This window comes from Bidens hawaiensis, unplaced genomic scaffold, assembly GCF_021521415.1.
Source record: "Bidens hawaiensis isolate Kalapana, Puna unplaced genomic scaffold, B.hawaiensis_p1.1 tig00010347_1, whole genome shotgun sequence".
In the NCBI taxonomy this organism is placed as follows: domain Eukaryota; kingdom Viridiplantae; phylum Streptophyta; class Magnoliopsida; order Asterales; family Asteraceae; genus Bidens; species Bidens hawaiensis.
The window spans coordinates 170,865-189,382 of record NW_027491785.1 but is presented as its reverse complement, the minus strand read 5'-3'; the positions used below and the strand labels follow the sequence as shown (position 1 = coordinate 189,382).

At 33.0% G+C, this 18,518-nt stretch overlaps 3 protein-coding genes across 3 annotated transcripts; 1 reads left to right on the top strand and 2 right to left on the bottom strand.

The window, feature by feature from the left end:
• Nucleotides 1-3,455: 3,455 nt before the first annotated feature.
• On the top strand, nt 3,456-6,207 carry LOC143534836 (GDSL esterase/lipase At5g45950-like). The gene is made up of 5 exons (XM_077029226.1): nt 3,456-3,711; nt 4,137-4,267; nt 4,357-4,590; nt 5,486-5,732; nt 5,806-6,207. The coding sequence occupies exons 1-5, from the start codon at nt 3,456-3,458 to the stop codon at nt 5,988-5,990; spliced, it is 1,053 nt and encodes a 350-aa protein (XP_076885341.1). The 3' UTR covers nt 5,991-6,207.
• A 2,376-nt stretch (nt 6,208-8,583) lies between these two features.
• LOC143534860 (floral homeotic protein AGAMOUS-like) lies at nt 8,584-11,564 on the bottom strand. Its single transcript, XM_077029237.1, has 7 exons — nt 11,278-11,564; nt 9,764-9,845; nt 9,536-9,597; nt 9,333-9,444; nt 9,213-9,254; nt 8,784-8,825; nt 8,584-8,703 (listed from the first exon to the last, which is right to left on the bottom strand). The coding sequence occupies exons 1-7, from the start codon at nt 11,562-11,564 to the stop codon at nt 8,584-8,586; spliced, it is 747 nt and encodes a 248-aa protein (XP_076885352.1).
• A 3,394-nt stretch (nt 11,565-14,958) lies between these two features.
• On the bottom strand, nt 14,959-18,215 carry LOC143534859 (serine/threonine-protein kinase 12-like). Its single transcript, XM_077029236.1, has 12 exons — nt 17,752-18,215; nt 17,042-17,116; nt 16,868-16,963; nt 16,664-16,749; nt 16,447-16,567; nt 16,296-16,375; nt 16,159-16,221; nt 15,953-16,071; nt 15,798-15,883; nt 15,571-15,692; nt 15,361-15,472; nt 14,959-15,285 (listed from the first exon to the last, which is right to left on the bottom strand). The coding sequence occupies exons 1-12, from the start codon at nt 17,941-17,943 to the stop codon at nt 15,193-15,195; spliced, it is 1,245 nt and encodes a 414-aa protein (XP_076885351.1). The 5' UTR covers nt 17,944-18,215; the 3' UTR covers nt 14,959-15,192.
• Between the last annotated feature and the right edge of the window lie 303 nt (nt 18,216-18,518).

Genomic DNA, 18,518 nt, shown 5'->3' with positions numbered 1-18,518 from the left:
CATGAGACAAGACTCCAAACAGTAACAAGCCTAAGTTACACAACATTAATACATGTTACGTATAATTTTATGACCCTCCAACTTGCTTCATTCATTATATATACATTATCTATAGTAAATCTTATTCTTGTAACCCTAGAATCAACGAAAAATTTCGGCACAAATCGAACCGGAACTGAATCTGTTTTGTTTTGTTTTTTTTTTGGTTTTTTTTTGTTTGTATCAAAGCAATGGAATGATTGTTGCAGAACTCTAGTTACAAGGTAAAATATTTAAGCAACATTAAATATTGTAGAACAAAAAAGACATAATCATGTAAATCTTGAACATCTATACATTTTATAAAATGTTGTTCATTATTTAGTTTATTTAAGTTGTATATTTCATGAACATTTCACTTAACAAGGGCCCTGTTGAATAAGTTATATAGAAAAATAGACTAAATATTCAAGGGCTCTGTTGAATAAATGTCCCAAGTTATTATTACAATGAATACAACCTATTAAATGTCACCAACTAACAAGAAACCATTTTCCCGCGTTTTTATAATTTAAAAAATGATTTAAGGTATCGTTAGCGGAGGAGAAAGAAAATACAATCTCTCTCTCTCTCTTTTGTGTATAGATGAGAAGTTCCTGTAGTACCTTATAATTTATTTAATACTTTTTAAAGTATTTGTGAGTAAATAAGAGAAAAAAATATAATGATAAATGTATTAAAAAATATTATTTAATTGAAAATATAAGATAAAATGTGATATTTTTTTAGTGTAATTTTGAATTTGGAAATAAGAATAAGAACGTAAATGCTCTAAAGTTGGTATTACTATGAGGCAAGTTCGAAATAAATAATCTCAGTTTTTGTGTATTAGCCGATAATAATTTCATCTTAAAAAAAAAACTATCAACGGTCCAACTATTTTTGTCTCAATGGACATCCTAAAATACACTTAACGTCATTAAGTTTTTTTTTCGTGTTTCAAACCGATGTTTTAGGGCTTTTAGTTAAGAGGAAGTATACGAGTCGACTGATGTAAAACTTATCTCGAAATGGTGATTCAGATGACTTGAATTTTGTTAATTGGAAATTCAAACACCCGAGTTGAAACACTGTTTCGTTGTTTGGATTAACGTTTCAAGATAAATTTTACATTAATCGACTCATATCATTCTTCTGATCAAAAACCTCAAAACATCAGTTTGAAAATTGGAAAAAAACCTAACAACGTTAAGTGTTTTTTAACGGAGGTCAGTTGATACAAAAATAGCTGAAATGTTAGACCGTTGGTAGTGATTTTTTAATGTAAGCTTATTATCGGCCAATATATAAAAGGTGAGATTATTTATTCTCAATGTGTCTTACTGAAAACTTCTGTCTTTTTATCTTTTTAAACTATTTATATATATTTATTTCGTTTTTTTTTAATGATGGATGAGTGAATTTTATTAAAAAATAAATTAGACTAGCATGGAGCTAGCGAAATACGTAATGAAATTGGACAAGATTACAATAAATGCGGGCCCATAAACTATTTCAAGAGGTCAGAAATTGTTGGAGTAACTTGATTATCACTTGTATATGTATTTTTTTTCGGTTTAGACGTTCAGGCCAGATTATATAAAAAAAAGAATCATGTCAACAAATTTAGTATTCTTTATGAAATATCATACCTCTTGGTTAACACGGTTCTCTAATTAAGTATGCTCTTCTAATTTCATCTCGTGGACTCAGGTGAAAATAAGAAATTGTTTTATTTCAACGGGATTTGGAGAAAGATTATGTAAGTAAAATAATTCGGGAGTCTTAGAAGACGATCCTTGACATTTATTTATAAAAAAAAAATCATTCCATTCATATTTCTTCTTAAATATACATAATACATTAAAAGTTTAAATCAATCAACATACTAACAATTTTAAAAGTATACTCGCATAAGCTAAACTTCTAAAACCCTACTCGAATAAATTTGCTAAATCAAAGAAAAGTAGTCAAACTAAACATTGAAATAAACTAAATTTGGATTATAACTAAATAACTAAAAAAAATCAAACATTCATTTTTGAATTTTTAAACTTTGAGTTTTGGAATGCTACTTGATGATTGATCAACCGACAGAAGGCGTTCATAAGGCGTTCTAGGTCCGATTCCCACTTCTTTCGGTGTCTGATAAACACTTGAAGATTTGATGTTCAGAAAGAAAAAAGAAAAAGAAGCCCGAAGTTAGTACTTCAAACAGCCAAGGTAACTCTTCTCCGGATAAGTCTAATGAAGACTATGCTAGCTAGTGCAGATTGCCTGAAAAGTTATGGTGATGGTTGGATCATGGACTTAGGGTGTTCGTACTATATGACCCCTAATAAAGATTTGTTCAAATGTTTAAAAATAAAGATCTAGGCACTGTTAAACTCGGAGATGATAGGCAATGTGCTGTAAAAGGCTACGAATTAGTTATGTTGAAGTTATATAATGGATCTAAGGTGGAGTTATCCAATGTTAGGTACATTCCTAAAATTAACTAACAAATTGATCTCACAAGGAAATTTTGAAAGTTAGGGCTAAGCCATTAGTTTAAAGAATGGGAAAGCCAAGGTAAGGCTAGTAAAGGGATCAATGGTGGTGTTATTGGCACTAGAAGAGAGAATAACATCAATAAGTTAGGGGCTGTTTGGTTCATTCAGATCTGAATGAATCAGATCTGAATGAGCCTCTGTCCAGGCATTCAGATGTTTTTCTGTTTGGAACCAAACAGTCTGAAATCTGAATGAATCAGATGTTTATATCTGAATAGTTTCATTCAGATGTAAACAAACAGCTCCTTAGATGGGTATGATGTACAGGAGAATGTTTAAGTGGCAAAGGGTAGGGTGTTCGATATAAATTTTGCCTTTAGAAAAAGAAATATAATACCTCTTTAAAAAAAAACATTACCTATATGGCTATATATTCATTATTTATTCTTGCTTCTATTAAATTTATAGTTATCATACATTGACTTGACTAGTGAATTATTGTGGCTCATCAGTCGATGAACTAGTACAAAGTAAATGACACCTACCAGTTAAATTTACACGTCTCTATCGACTTATATTGAGAAAAAAAGCAATCTATAATTGATAGAGAAGCACCAAAATTTGATTAATATTTTTTAGTGACGTTAGTCCGGCTAGCAGGTCTTAAAAGAGAAACCTTCTATATTAACCGTTTCTTACTTGAGTTCAAATCGAAAACTTCCTAGGAGAAAAAACTTATGAAAAACCTCTTGATCACCCGAGCTAGCTGCCTAGCTCGTGATGCCTGGTTGGTGAAAATAATAAATTTAATCAATTATCTGATAAAGTCATTGAATTCACCACCTAACAGAATTAAATACCTCTGTACTTTACTTCTTTATATAATCAAGAAGAGAGATAAATCATTCATGCTCAAATTCAACTATAAGCAAAGAAGCTTTCACAATGCAGGCTTTTATGATACTCCTAGCTTTGCTAGTTGTACATGCACATGCTCTAGACATAGCAAAACTACGGCTTGTTGCATCCAAGCATAATCTGTCTTGCATTTACGTGTTTGGCGACTCTAGCGTCGATCCTGGCAACAACAATAACCTTGAGACTGACCAAAAGGTTAATTTCTTGCCCTACGGGAAAGACTTCTATGATAGCCACCCCACTGGACGGTTTTGCAACGGAAGACTAGCCACTGATCTCATTGGTACTAATTACCATACCATTTCAGTACTAAACAAATGAGTACCGGTTCTACGCTATACTCATTCGTTTTATAGTGTGTCGACACTCTTTTTCATAATTTTTTTTTGAACGACGACTTTCTTGTATGTTATTAGGTCTCTGCATCCTCCAATTCATTTAACTTTCTATATGTGTGTGTGTAAGGGGTGAGATTTGATACAAATAAAATTACTACAAATTGACATACAAATAACCGAAGTAAATATTATTACTCTACAACTTTAAAATAGATCATTACAATACAAAACATGAAGTACGCGGAGTAATAATTCCTCTATTATTAGCATAATCACTCTAGTTATATGTAATCTTCTCACGTTAAGAATTGTTTGTATTTAATCCTAATAAATATATATTTATTGTGAGGTATTTTTGTTTATATTTCAGCGGATGCATTGGGTCACACGAAATTCATACCCGCATATCTTGATCCGAATTTGACAAATGCACAACTTCCTAAGGGTGTTAGTTTTGCATCTGGTGGTTCTGGTTTCGATGATCTTACACCACAACTATCGGTAATTATGTACACCATTTTTAATAGCTCGTTTTTTATGGAAAATGGGTCACTATATTGTTTTTTTTTTTTTTTTTTTGCATGAAATAGAATGTGATATCATTGTCAAAACAATTGGAGTATTTTCGGGAATACAAGACAAGACTAGGAAGGGTGGTGGGGAAGACAAGAGCTCAAAAAATCGTCACAAATGCTGTGTTTTTATTAAGCATGGGTACTAATGATTTCCTACAAAATTATTATGTGGAGCCTACTCGTTCTAAACAATATACCATCGACAAGTATCAAGATTTTTTGATTTCTGCCATGGCCAAATACATTAAGGTAATAATAGTAAGAACTTGAAAAATATGCTGGTCAAAGTGATCAAATGGCGTACTTAAGCACTTTTTATTGATTAACAAACGCCTGCAAACCATAAACGTGTCAGGAAGACTCAATAAAATATTGGGGGTAATTCAAAATGTTAAAAAAAAAACAAAATCACCACCAACACGTAATTATTTACTAAACCAGAAAATATTGGATTTTAACTTTGGATACAAAATGGGAAATGATACGTGTACTACTTATATGTCTTACACTATAGAATATATTATAAAATAAGTTTATTTTTAACTTTAAGTTTTGCGCAATAAATATACTAATATTACTGTCTTATTTAACTTTTGATAACCGGGGGAACCTAGTTATCCTATAAAGTCTGGTCCCGTCAATACCATACTAACTGGTCCAAGGATAAGTAAATCACGCTCAAAGCTGGGTAACTGGCCTAGGTGGGATCAAACCGAGGTAAATAGGATTCATAACCCTTATAAGTTATAAGTTATAACCTCGTTGATGAGACCGGGGTCTTAGGAACACTACTATTTGACGGTCAAGTCAGTATCGGTATATGTAAATGTATAACAAGTGTATATACACATAAGCTATAGTATATTTATTTAGATAGAGTAAATGTAAAGAGAGACGTGATAGAGAGGGCTCTTTAATGAGAGTGTTAGGCTTTTCTTAAGTGTGTGGGCTAGTTTACGCCGAACGGGCTGGATTGTATCCAGGCCAAAGCCCAAATATTATTCATGATCCGTACATACATCATCATGGACAATTCTAGTATTCTACAATCATACTAGGTTGTTCATTATATATATACCTTGTAGATTTGCACGTAGTCATTGTACTCTCATAACAAATATATGTGTGTATCCATCGTATATAGGCAATGCACGCCGAAGGTGCAAGGAGATTGATAATGGTGGGCATGGAGCCATTTGGATGTACTCCACTCGTAAGAGCGCTTAAAGGCACCATTGGTTGCGCTGATGACTACAACAAGGTTGCTCTTTCCTTTAACTCCAAGATCAAATCCCTCATGGCTACTCTTGGACCATCATTAGGGATAGAATATTTCTACACAGATATTTATGGCCTTGTATACGACACAATTCATAACCCAGGAAAATACGGTAAGAGCATTAATCATTATATAGTTATATTTATTCTTATTTGCACATACATAACATGATATATAAACGACAGGCTTTGTAGAGGCGTCAAAGGGCTGTTGTGGATCAGGATTAGAGTTCGGGCCAAGCTGTAAAGGGCTGTCCACTTGTGCCGATAGAAGCAAATACGTTTATTGGGACGCTGTTCACTTCACCGAGGAAATGTACAAAATTATTTCTGATGAAGCTCTTAAAACTCTTGTGAAGAGTTTGGGCTAACTTTGCATCAACCCCTTACCCCCTCTATATGTAATCTATATCTATTTAATTAGTTATGGTTCAGGAGTCTTTGTTGTAGTGTACTATAAAATAATATGTAATGGGGATATGTTCAATAAATTTAATTAGTTATGGTTAAGGTCTTAAGGAGTCTTTGTTGTAGTGTACTATAATATATACTATGTAATGTAATGGGGATATGTTCAATAAATGTGATTTTGTGCATTAAAGTCTACTTTATGTAAAATCATAAAAACTTGTTATTAGACTCACTAGGTAATAAGTTTTAATACCCATTATGCTTTATCATATTTAATAAAACTAACTTAGGTTTTATCAAAATTTTTCATTGTGTTTTATCATTATTTAGTTTTTTTTTTCTTATCCTGACCCTACATGTTTTACCTGACTCATTTTTGGGCCTTTGGCCCACGTAAACTCATGAATAGGTCATTCTTGCCAATATAATTACGAATTATAATACTTTAATCTGTATTTGCGAGCTTAAACGAGATGAAATTAACATGAGATTAAAAAAGAGAGTATGTTTACGGGCAAACAAGGTCAAATCAAAGCTAATATAATTTGGAAAAAGAAGGCCCATCGAATTAATTTGTGGGCTGAGAACGAGATTCAAAGTAAGTGAATTAGTATTATAGTAGGCTTTTATAGAGGTGAAAAAAAACCCGTAGCCTGGAACCGGACCCGAAAAAAATACTCGAAACCGGTTTTTATTATACCCGGGTATTCTATAACCGAAACCGGAACGGACCCTACCCGTAGGGTATGGATAGGGTATGCATTTTGAGGTCAATACCCGTACCCGGAACCGTACCCAATTTATACCCGTAAATACTCGGACCCGGTCGTACCCTATACCCGATACCAGTTATACCCGATACCAATTTTCTAATACATGAGTTTTTATATGTTTACTCACAACTTTTATGTTTAAGTTTTTTGTAAAATGCATATTACTAAGTAAATAATTTGTAATTAAGTGGATTTATTGTTTTTGTAATGTAGTTTAATTCATTACAAAGCAAATTTAAATTTTAAACAAATTAAAAAATGTATAAAAAAATTAAAAATTCAAAACCGGGTATTAATACCCGGTCATACCCGGTTCCAATATCTGAACCCGATCATACCCTACCCGGGTACATAAGGTTGAGTTTTTCTCCTCAATACCCTACCCGATTTATCTCAATACCCGATTTTCCAATACCCGATCATACCTGAAACCAGTTTATACCCGAACCCGGGTATTAGGAAAAACCCGATTTGTGCACCTCTAGGCTTTTACTGGATCCAAGAGAAAATCCCCAGTGGCTAGTGAATAGATGGTTTTTAACACAGAAAAATAAACGAGATTAGTAACACAAGGTTAAGTTATTCAACAAATGGGAACAAGAATGAGAAGGACGAAAATGATTTGTAGCCACCAAAAAAAAAAATTAATAACAAAATCATAACTCAAAAATTTAATAAAAAAACAAATAAAAGTAAAAAACACAAAATGTTTCCACCGTCTTTCTCGTTCAAAAAAAAAATAACAAAAAACAAAAAAAAAGAAACAGTAGTGAGTGAAAAAGATCATTTTGTCTTTTTATTTATCATTGTATATCGTGTTTATTTTCGTCATTTATTATATCTTTTTCCATTGACATTGTTTTTTTTTCTTTTTTGATATTGTGTTATATTACTCACCATTGTGTTACATTTTGTTCGGCATTGTGTTATAGTTTATGATTTATTATGTTTTTTATTAGTTAAAATTGTGTCTTTTGTTCATTTTCGTCATTATGTATTTGATCTTGACATTATGTCTTTTCGTTGATTTTTTTTGAACGGAATGACGGGGGAAACATTTTAGTTTTTCAATTTTTTTTGTCTTTTATTTATATTTTGAGCTATGATTTTTTTATTATTATTTTAAATTTATTTTTAAGGAGTTTTTTATGTGATCATAAATTTTTCCGACACTTCTTATTTTTGTCTCCATTTGTATTTTAGCTTTTCAAGCTTACAACCACAATCACAATTACAGCCAAGATTGATTTTGTTTCCTTGCTTAAGTTATTTCCTTCATGTATAAATTGTAAAGAAGTGCTTTGTATTATCATCAAGAAATATAAAATAACACCAAATCAGTCTCTATACCGTTTATTAGTTTTCATTATTCAATTAATCTAAGGGGCCTAATCTCAACACATAGAAGAAATGATTATTCCAAGTAACACATAAGCTGCGTCACAACATAATAGACTGCATACGTACATAAGACAATTATATATCGTGTTCATCTAGAGTTATTCGTTTTTAAATAACTAGTTAATCAATTTTATAGCAAGCACATATCCTGGTAGTCCTAGTTAATTAATAATTATAAGTTTATCACAGCTTGATCTAGTTGAAATGACGAATCGAATAACACACCACGCCTGTCATCATTACTACCTGCAAAAGCACATAATCACAAATAAGCTACTAATCAACAAGCAAATTCATGAATACGTATGCGTATGTGTTTACTTACACCAACTTGAGGGGGGTTTGATCATGGCAAGAGTAATTACTATTAGGTTGCAACTCAATTGTTTGAATGGAAGTATCGACCATCGAAGGACTGATGTGGTGCGAGCTGGTAATCAGAACTTCCAGGCATCAAGCTCATGTGTTGCTGCTGCTGAGCTCTTTCGTTTTCAGCTATCTAAATATTAAACATTTAAACGTATAAATTTATAAAAATGGATTGTTTTTTTAGAGCTTGAAATGGATATATAAGTATACCTTTGCTCTAAGGAATCGATTGTTGTTGTGCAGCTCAAGTTCCTGCGTTAGACCGTTAACATGAATTAACATATATATAAAAAAGGACATAACTTGGGCTATGAGTGAAGCTACTGAGCCCATAAGCATATTGGCCAGAAATGTTTTAACGAGCCATATGCGCGCATATCCCCAGTTTCCGAACACGAATTCCATTATTTTGGATTCTGGTTTTTATCACTCAAGATTTCACCAAAATTTGCAATTTCCAATGATTCCGTTTTTTATAAAAACACGAAAACAAATACTTGTCTATATTTATGTGTTCATTTATGCTTTTTAATTTCATCAATTAACGGTATTAGATTTCGAAGATTTAGCAATAAAATGGACCCTGATGTAAATTTTTTCCATAGTTTAAAAGTGAAATAGAGGTACTTAATTGCTTACCCTTTTTTGCATGTACTCAACTTCAGCAAATAAAAGTTCATTCTGCAGTTTTTAAACATAGAGAGGAAAATAGTATCCAAATCAATGAAAATGAAAATTGTGGAGATATAAAGAAGCTACCTTTTTCGACCGAATTCGGCTAATTGCTTTCTCTAACTTAGTTTCAAGGTTCTTGAGGTCCTTCACAGGCATGTCTGTCAAAGATTCACCCATTATGTTCCTGTAAAATTGCCTTTATATACAAAAAAAAAAATAGAAGTTATTAATGTGTTTTCATAAGTATATATTTAATTATGAAGTTTCAAGGTTCTTGAGCTAGCTACTTGTTTTGGTTCTGAAGGTTTGCAATTTGATGACGCAGTTTCGTAGCTTCCTGTTGATAAAACTGTAGTTTCACACCGACATGTTTCATTAGAACACATGAATAATGCATATCAAACGCTCAAAAATTAACGTGTTATAAAAACATCGGACGAAAATGTGAACATTTATTTTAAGTTGTTTGTTGTTGTGGGTTTAATTAATTAGTAGCATAAAATATGAAAGAGTACCTGAGCATTGGCTTCAGCAACCGAACCATTGCTAGATGGGTCTAAACATGTTTTTTTGTACCTATCGATCGTCCCTTTAACACTGAAACAGCAAGAAAACAAATTAGACCATCAACGTACGTAGATTTGTGTAACAACATTATTAACTTTTATCGTTTATTTTTGGGACTTAGGGATGAACCATTCTAGGTTCAACTTATATGTTATAAAGAAAATTAAACATAATTAGAAACATAGGACTAAATCCTAATCTATAAGTAACAGTAATTATTTGATATTACTAGGTCGAAAAATGTTATTAACCAAGACGGAAAATAACATTTTTTGCTTTTGTTATAAATATGTTTCTTGGTTTTGCCTATAGGATAAATTGATGTTCAGACACAAAGAAGTGGATATTTTCCACACGCAATCTTAATTCTTAAAGCCTTTGAAACAGTATGACATGTCTATGATTTTAAGGAAACAGAACATGTACTAATTGAATAAAATCTCACTTTTCTCGGAGATCTTAAGGAAACCAAATATATACACACACTGTATATATATCACCTCAATTTGGTCGAAGCTACTGACTGGTTCTCTCTGCCACGTTGTCAACACATCTATTCCTAAGGCGTGCATTGCTGCCACGTGTCATGGATCTCATTACACTGTAATCTATGAGTAAATCAGAGCCGTCCATTTCATGCCACTATGAGATAATCTAGAGAGTGAAAACCCTAATTTCTAAGAATACAAATGAAAAATGAACTAATGAATTCTTTCTTATATAAACTTAATTTGGTCTAATTTGGTTCATCTTGACATAAAATATTGTAGCAACTAGCTAGAAAAACAAGAACAAGTGATCAAAACAACTTTAAAAAATTTGAAATTTGATCTCTTATTATTTTTTATATTATTCTTTACAAGACATCTATTTTCAGAGTTCTTTCACTTTGCTTTTATGATGCTTAACTGACGTATGCTTATTAAGGAAGTGCCAATATGATGGAAGTGTTGAGCAAATAGGAACTTGACAACATATTGTGTTTGTGTGTGTGTGTGTGTGTGTGTGTGAGAGAGAGAGAGAGGTAAAACATCAATGAAAGTAAGCTGATCTAAGAGGCCTGCAAATAAACTTCCTAAATCTCTGCCTACTGGCTTTCAACATGTCCACTTGTGACTTCTATATTGACATCTTTAACAATAGGTACCATGATATGTAAGAAGATAAAATAAACATAATCTCTTTGAGGAAAAGAAACAAATACAAAATGTAAAAGACAAGTAAATCTTTGTTACAAGAAGCTATAAAACCCTCAAGAAAACTAAAAATCTCACAAATAACTTATAATAATAAAAGCTTTTGTTCACTTTGTTCTCAATCTTCTCCAAAGTCACAATTTATTTATATACTTTTTCTTCAAACCCTAAAAGATTAATAAAATTTGACCTACTTTTTGCATCTTTTAAATAAAACAACACCCTCAATGACATTCAAATTAATTAATCAGCAAAAGTACTTATACCTGCTGTTACCATACTCATAAAGACGACCGCGGCTTGAAAACACGACAAGAGCAACCTCGGCGTCACAAAGAACGGACAACTCATACGCCTTTTTGAGCAACCCATTGCGACGCTTACAAAAAGTCACCTGTCGGTTTGTGGTGTTCTCGATCCGCTTGATCTCGGTCTTAATTCCCTTCCCAAGCTTATTCTCATGTGGAGGAGATATGTCTCCCGAGTCATTTGGAAACGACATGGATCGGTCGGCACAGCTGAAATCAAGCTCAAAAGCATCAGAATTTTCCATGAATTCTAGATCAAACTCAAAAGAAATAATGGGTGATGTTGAGGGATGAAACTAATCAATTAAGTTTCAAAAATTTGTTTCTTTTTCTTGCCTTTTGAGGGCCTTCCTACAAACCTAAACAGGAAAGATACAAAAATTGGAAGGGGATGTGGGTAGAGTTGAAGATGGGTTTTTATAAAGTGGATAATGACCCTTTATCATGAAATTAACAAACTCATTTAATCTTGATCACTCCTCAAAATACCAAAAATCTTGTTCATAATTTTGGTATATTATAGTTGTGGATTTATTACAAGAAAACTATAATTATTTCTATATATGTTTTTGCTTGATCATCTTCAATCTTTGAGAATCACTCATGTGCTATAACTATTATAAGGAGAGAGAGAGAGAGAGACCTTTGAACCCTGAAGTTAATCTATGATGGGTGAATGAACTTTGTTTAAAATAACACTCAATCTATACTTTTTTTGAAAGAAGGTTATATGTAATGAAAGAGCTACACCGGAAAACAATTAACACGTGGTATCACTTGGGGAATGATTTTCATTTGAGGGTGTAGTGTTTTGTAGCCCAATATTGCCTCATCATATATACACACACACGTGTGTGTGTGTATATTACACACATAATACTTAAAAAAAAGGTTGGGCGACATGTATTTGTCAGCCCCCCCCCCCCAAATCGTCTGGGCGGTGTGGAGGGATAACATAGGGACGATTTTTGTCCATATCGCCCCACTACACAATGCCTAATAGGCAACATGTTTGAGTTATAAATACTATTTTTGTTCGCGAAAGTTAGGTTAAATAGTTCAATTCAAATATCTTGAGTTTGTAAATGCAAAATATTAAACAAGCTTTCTTATTTTAATTAATTTTTAAAGGAATTATTTTTGTAGTACAATGAAAACCTTGTGAAGATTATGACAAAAATGTACGGAGTAACACTAAACGTAATTAATAATACATTCTTTAATATTCCTTTGCGGTCGAAATGGGAGGAAATTGGACGCTTAAGCTGAAACAAAAGGTTGTAAAAATACATGATTGGTGCAATTTCAAAAAATCATTGATGACAATAGCTTGACCGTGGTTAGGCACCTAGGCATGGTGATAAAAGCTACCGCAGGCAACACATGCAAATAAGCTAGCGACGGCTTGGAATGGTGACAAGAGCTACGACTTGGCGTCATTTGTTTCAATAATACCAAATAAATAAGATATTTTTTTAAAGTAGAATGAAATACAAAAAACAAAATAAAATAAGATATAAAAAATAGGGCTGTCAATTTATGATACGAACCTGTTAACACGACACGACACGACACGGGTTTTAATATGTTTGGATTTGAGCTTAACAGGTTTCGTGTCTTAAACAGGTCGACCTGTTTAATACATGTTAAAATTCGTGTCCTAACAGATTAAAGACTAGTTAACATGTTAGTAACCTGTGTAGATTTTTAATTTAAAATAATATATTAAATATACACTCCTAAAGTCCTAAACCTAAAGTCATACTTATATACGGCATTTCACTTATGTATGTTAGGACCCGCTATTATATTTTTAATAGATGTTATGATTTGGTTATATGGTTTTTTGTTTCAAGTATGTCATGGATTTGTGGTTTTTTGTTTCATATATGTTAAGGATTGTGGTTTTTTGTTTCAAATATGCTATGTATTTTGTAATAACTAAGACTTTTATGCTTGTTTTAAAAATTTTGTTTTCATTACACATGTATTATTTATTGTATGTTTAAACATGTCTCTTAACCGGTGTTAACAGGTTAACCTGTTATTAAACAGGTCCGTGTTCGTGTTTGGAAAAAATGACACGATTAGTTATCGTGTCGTGTTCGTGTTTAATACAACAGGTCATCATGTTTTATCGTGTTGTGTCTTATCGTGTCGTGTCCGACATGTTATGACAGCCCTAATACAAAATGAAACCACATTACTTAATTTGTGAGTCAAACGAAGCAGTTGACTATGAAAAAAAGGAAAAGGAGATGCGTCATGTAAAGGCTGATTTGATGATGAAAACAAAAGCCACGTCTATGATCACAAGAACTAGACTAAGAGTGTTTTGGACGTGGTGGTGTAAACGGATTCGTGGTGGATCTAGGTCTAGGTGAGTAATGCGTGATAGAACGTACATGACTGGTTCTTTCTAAAGAGAGAGAGCGTATATATGTACGCGGTGGCCAAAAACTATTATAAGACCATCCATAGTGGTGGCTTTATGGTGGCGTTTTGGTGTCATAATGTCCGAGAACACCGCCCCCTAGGCATTATGGATGGCTTTTTAAACAAGGTGTTTCCTATATAACGCGCGTTTTGAGGGTTTATGTTATTTTAATTTAATTATATATTTAAAAATGTAATGAATTATTATTTAAAAAACAAAAAAAGTGTAAAAGTGATTGGGCGCCACGTGGCGCATAACTCCTAGGGATGGGGCATTATGATTACACCCTCTTTTTGTAAAAAAAAAATCATAACTCTGACCGGACGTCACGTGACGCATAACGCCCAAGGGTAACATTTGACTACGCATGGTCTAATATGTGTCACAATGAAAATTCCGTGATGATTATGTATCTATAATGAACAATATATATGAGTAATATAAAGATAATTATAAAGGAGTGGCAACAATATAATATTTACTCATCCTAATTATAAAACTAGTGCTTTACCCATCCGGTGAACGAGAATATTAACACTGGAAAGCGACGACTATAAAATTCAAGTTGCCTCAATACTATAAAATCAATTTATGATCAAACCACAATTAAAGCAACCGCTAAAGTTAGCCTTTGACCATATAGTCAAAAGAGTTCGCACTCTTGTACAATAACTATATGAAAGGAAGTTAAGGTTGCTTGTTGTTAACGATAAACAAGAGCTTTTATTATAAGTAAGGTTGGTGTACGTGGACAAAGCTTCTAGGCCTTTTCTAGTGTCAAATGGATGGCTCATCACTCATCATTTCATCCACAAATTTTGAAAGGTCATAGGAACCCTTTGAGACCACAACTTCATTAGGTTTGACTAATCTGAGTTCCTATTAAGACATCACTTTGAAGTATTATTGAATTCCAATTAGCTCACCAACCCAATCAGTGAGAACATGTCAGTTGAATGTTAGTTGTAACAAAGAACTGACCACAGTTAATTAATAACAGGAGGGTGTTTCTTATTTTTCTTGTCAAATGAGACTCATTTATACCTTATAAAAACCACAAATATCGACATGTGTGACTAATTCATTAGCTTAAAGTACTTGTATTAACATATGAACATGGCGTAAAATTGTGGTCTAGATGATCGAAGTGGTTTTTATAATATAATATCACACGTTCGACAATGAACCTCAGGTACTATATATGAATCTGACAACTTGTGACATATTTGAGCATTATACCAGCATGAAGTTTTGAAACAACAAATCAAAAGGTAAAGATGACACTAGAAATTAACAGCAGAAAAATGATATGTAGACAATAATGTGTTTTCACAACACCTATTGAACAAGAAACTGCCTTCTCCAGCTTTTTTAACCATCTGTGAAGGTGACTTAGAGCCGAAAAAGACGTGCATCATTTTATGCCGTTGATCATCTTAGATGTGAGATGACCGGTCACAGCTGCTTCTTACAGAATCTTCTTTCTTCCATATTGTCTCCATTTTCTTAAACAACTTCAATGGCTTAACCTGAACGACAATTTTACACCATGAATGTGAGTTCTACAGATGAACAAGTTTGCTAACGAAAAAGAAAAGTGTTACCTTCCAACGCCTCCTTCTATTAAAAGAATTATAAATTGATTCCAACCGAGAGATTATCTTTCTGAATGTCGGTCTCTTGGCTGGATCCGCATCCCAACACTCTTCAATCAATCTGTGAGATAAATCAATCATAAAGATTAGAGATAACTTAATACATTAACATATAACTATAAAGATATATCCAAAATTAAAACAAAACAAAGCACATACTCCTTAAGCCCATGTGCGTAACTCTTTGATGGAGCATTAAACGGAGGGCGTTCTTTTGAAACATATGCTTTTGGAACATCATCTTCATTCTTATTAAAAAATGGTTGTTGGCCTTCAATCATCTAACAAAGCAAAAGTAGATAACACGGGTCACAGGCCGGGCCAAATTACAAGCATGTTTAATTAATATGAAAAAACTCAAAAAGATTATCATTTTAAAGTCATACCTCTTGTAAAATCAGAGCAAATGAGAAAACATCCACTTTTGTATCATAATCTTCATTTCTAAACACCTCAGGAGCAACGTATCTCCCTGTTCCATCAAACGACATATTCAAATTGTGAAAACTAGTTTAATACTAAGTGACGTTATAACACTTACACGTGGTGTCATGATAGGACATGAGTTTTTCTTGTTTGACTTTCTTGGTCACCTTCAGCAGCTCGCTAATTCCAAAGTCCGCAACTTTTAGATGTCCAGAATCAGCCCGCAAAATATTCCTGTTTTCTTACTCGCATAACAAAAGAAAACAGTTAATAATATGATGAATATACGGAGTTCACTACTTCAAATTTTGTAGAACTTACGAAGGCTCTAGATCCCTGTGAATAATTGGTTCTGGTTTATTCTCATGCAAATAGTTCATTCCCCTACCAAAATAAGACTCGTGAGTTCAATTCTAATTCTGTCTAGATACTAAGTAAACATGAGAATTTATAAGTACCTTGCTATATCCATGGCAAATTTCAAAGCTGTTATCGGCTTTAATGCTCCTTTCCTCTTTAAAAATAATCGAAAATCCCCCTGAAAAAAACACAAAACTTATATAAATAAAGATAATGTCAAATTAGGACATTAAAGTAGAAAGTAACCACCTTTGGTAGATACTCAGTTATTATCATCATTGGACTACTTTGAGTAACAGCACCAAGAAACTGAACCACATTCGGATGTCGTATCTTCTGCAGTAATTCAAGTTCACCTCTAAACGCCCTCCTGTTTATAACCCAAGAATTAAAAAAAGTAAATAACGTATTATACTATTAACTGAAAACCAGATAATAACATATTGTCGGGAATCAAACAACCCACACTTTTTCCTTATCGGTAAAAAGCTCGTCTCCAAGTTTTTTCACCGCGACTTTAGTTCCACGCCATGAAGCTATTGTGAACGTACCCTGCAACATTCAACAAAAAAAATTTAAAAATTTCTTAACATTCCAACAAAAATTAAGAAGTATCATGAATTAACAAAATGTCTCCACATTTGTAAATAACTAAATAATAATAATTTACCTTAGTAATGTCCACACTGTTGGTAAAATCAAGCTCTTTAGCATCAATTTCATATTCTGGAACTTCACGGGCATTTTTTACATGCATTGGAGCCATCTAAAATACAAAAAATCAAGAGAATTAATAGCCGACAATATGAAGTTTATATAATGCATATTAAACATAACAACTTACAAGAGGTTTGGCACCATTTTTCTCCAAAAGTTTGATCATATCATGGTTCTTGTAATGGATTGCATCTGCAAGAGGCTGTTCAAAAGAAATAAACTTACAATATTATAGAATATCATAACATATACTTTATTAGGATTCCTTTATTACATATTGATCATCTAATTAAACAATTATCCAGTTTCAATTGCTCTAATAGCACTAACCACTTAAAAATTACAAATCCAAACACTAATATAGAAAAGAAGAAATATGTGCTTGGAATTCGTAAAATCCAACGCTTGCATAATCCGAGAGTCGTGACACTATCAGATGGAAATGATTTGTTGGTCTCCCGAATCTTTCATGTGAATTTGTGTTGTATTCGCGAAGCATAAATTTTTATAAACGACCAAAAACGTTGACGAAATCGTATGTACGGAATTAGTGTTCGAAAACTAATCCCGCAACCACAAGTATGTCAATTTGTGTGATTTTGTGAACCCGAGATTCATTCGAATTTTGAATTGCATTAAGAAACGTGCCCAATTTTCAACCGCAGCCAGGGGCCCGCACATCATGACTTGTCTAATTGAATATTATGATTCACATCGGTCAATAATTCAATCCAATTACACTAAAATATCTAAAAACGATCAATAACCATCATCAACGCAATCACTAAACCCGAGACTAAACAAACAATATTATTATTATTATTAAACGAATCGTACCGTGCTACCCCACCGATCTTTGGGATCAACTTCAGCACCGGCTTGCAATAACAGCTCAGCAACATCACAAAACCCTTGGCAAGCAGCCACATGTAACGCAGTCCGATTATCAATATCCTTAAAATTCACATCAGTTCCTGAATCCAACAACTCCTTAATCCCATCAATATTACCTTCACTTGAAAAGAACATTAACCTCACTCTTGGGTCAATCAGATCCAACCCATCAACCTCTTCGTCTTCAGAATCCTACCCGGATACCCGATCCGGTGCCATTGATGATTGTCTTCCTAACGTAAACCGAACTTGAGGGGGTGAATCCATTTTTGGTTTGACCCGAAATTGGCCCGATTGGTGATCAGTTACGTGCAATTGGGTCAAAAGGGTGTTTGATTATTGGGTTTGTTGAGTGAATTGTTGAATGCACGATGAGAATTTATTTGGGTATTAGGGGTTTTGTTTCGTCGTGTATTGTATGAAGAAGTTGAGTTATTAGTGACGAAATGGTCGCGAGTATATAGAGATGAAATATAGAAATGGGAAGTTGACATATTTGGTCCCTTGTAACTTGTAAGTATAGTCTCAAAAGTCGAAATAATATTTAATATATTAATAATTAATAAACGTACTTTTCAACATTGGGTCTATTCACATTGAATTTAATTTTCGACGACTAAAAACTTATAAGGTAAAGCCATCTAGAATCGTTGAACAAGCTATGTTACCTTATCAAGAGGGTTTTTGTTGAAAGATATTTATAGAATGAA

Bases quoted from the DNA above. Each gene is read 5' to 3' on its own strand.
- LOC143534836 (XM_077029226.1), top strand. From the start codon at position 3,456: ATGCAGGCTTTTATGATACTCCTAGCTTTGCTAGTTGTACATGCACAT. The intron at 3,712-4,136 runs GTACTAATTACC...TTTATATTTCAG, and splicing joins ACTAGCCACTGATCTCATTG to CGGATGCATTGGGTCACACG. The intron at 4,591-5,485 runs GTAATAATAGTA...CATCGTATATAG, and splicing joins CCATGGCCAAATACATTAAG to GCAATGCACGCCGAAGGTGC.
- LOC143534860 (XM_077029237.1), bottom strand. From the start codon at position 11,564: ATGGAAAATTCTGATGCTTTTGAGCTTGATTTCAGCTGTGCCGACCGA. The intron at 9,445-9,535 runs GTAGCTAGCTCA...TTGTATATAAAG, and splicing joins AACCTTCAGAACCAAAACAA to GCAATTTTACAGGAACATAA. The intron at 8,704-8,783 runs GTATACTTATAT...TTTAATATTTAG, and splicing joins ATCGATTCCTTAGAGCAAAG to ATAGCTGAAAACGAAAGAGC.
- LOC143534859 (XM_077029236.1), bottom strand. From the start codon at position 17,943: ATGTTCTTTTCAAGTGAAGGTAATATTGATGGGATTAAGGAGTTGTTG. The intron at 16,750-16,867 runs GTAAATTATTAT...TGAATGTTGCAG, and splicing joins ACAGTGTGGACATTACTAAG to GGTACGTTCACAATAGCTTC. The intron at 16,376-16,446 runs GTGGTTACTTTC...TGTTTTTTTCAG, and splicing joins TAACTGAGTATCTACCAAAG to GGGGATTTTCGATTATTTTT.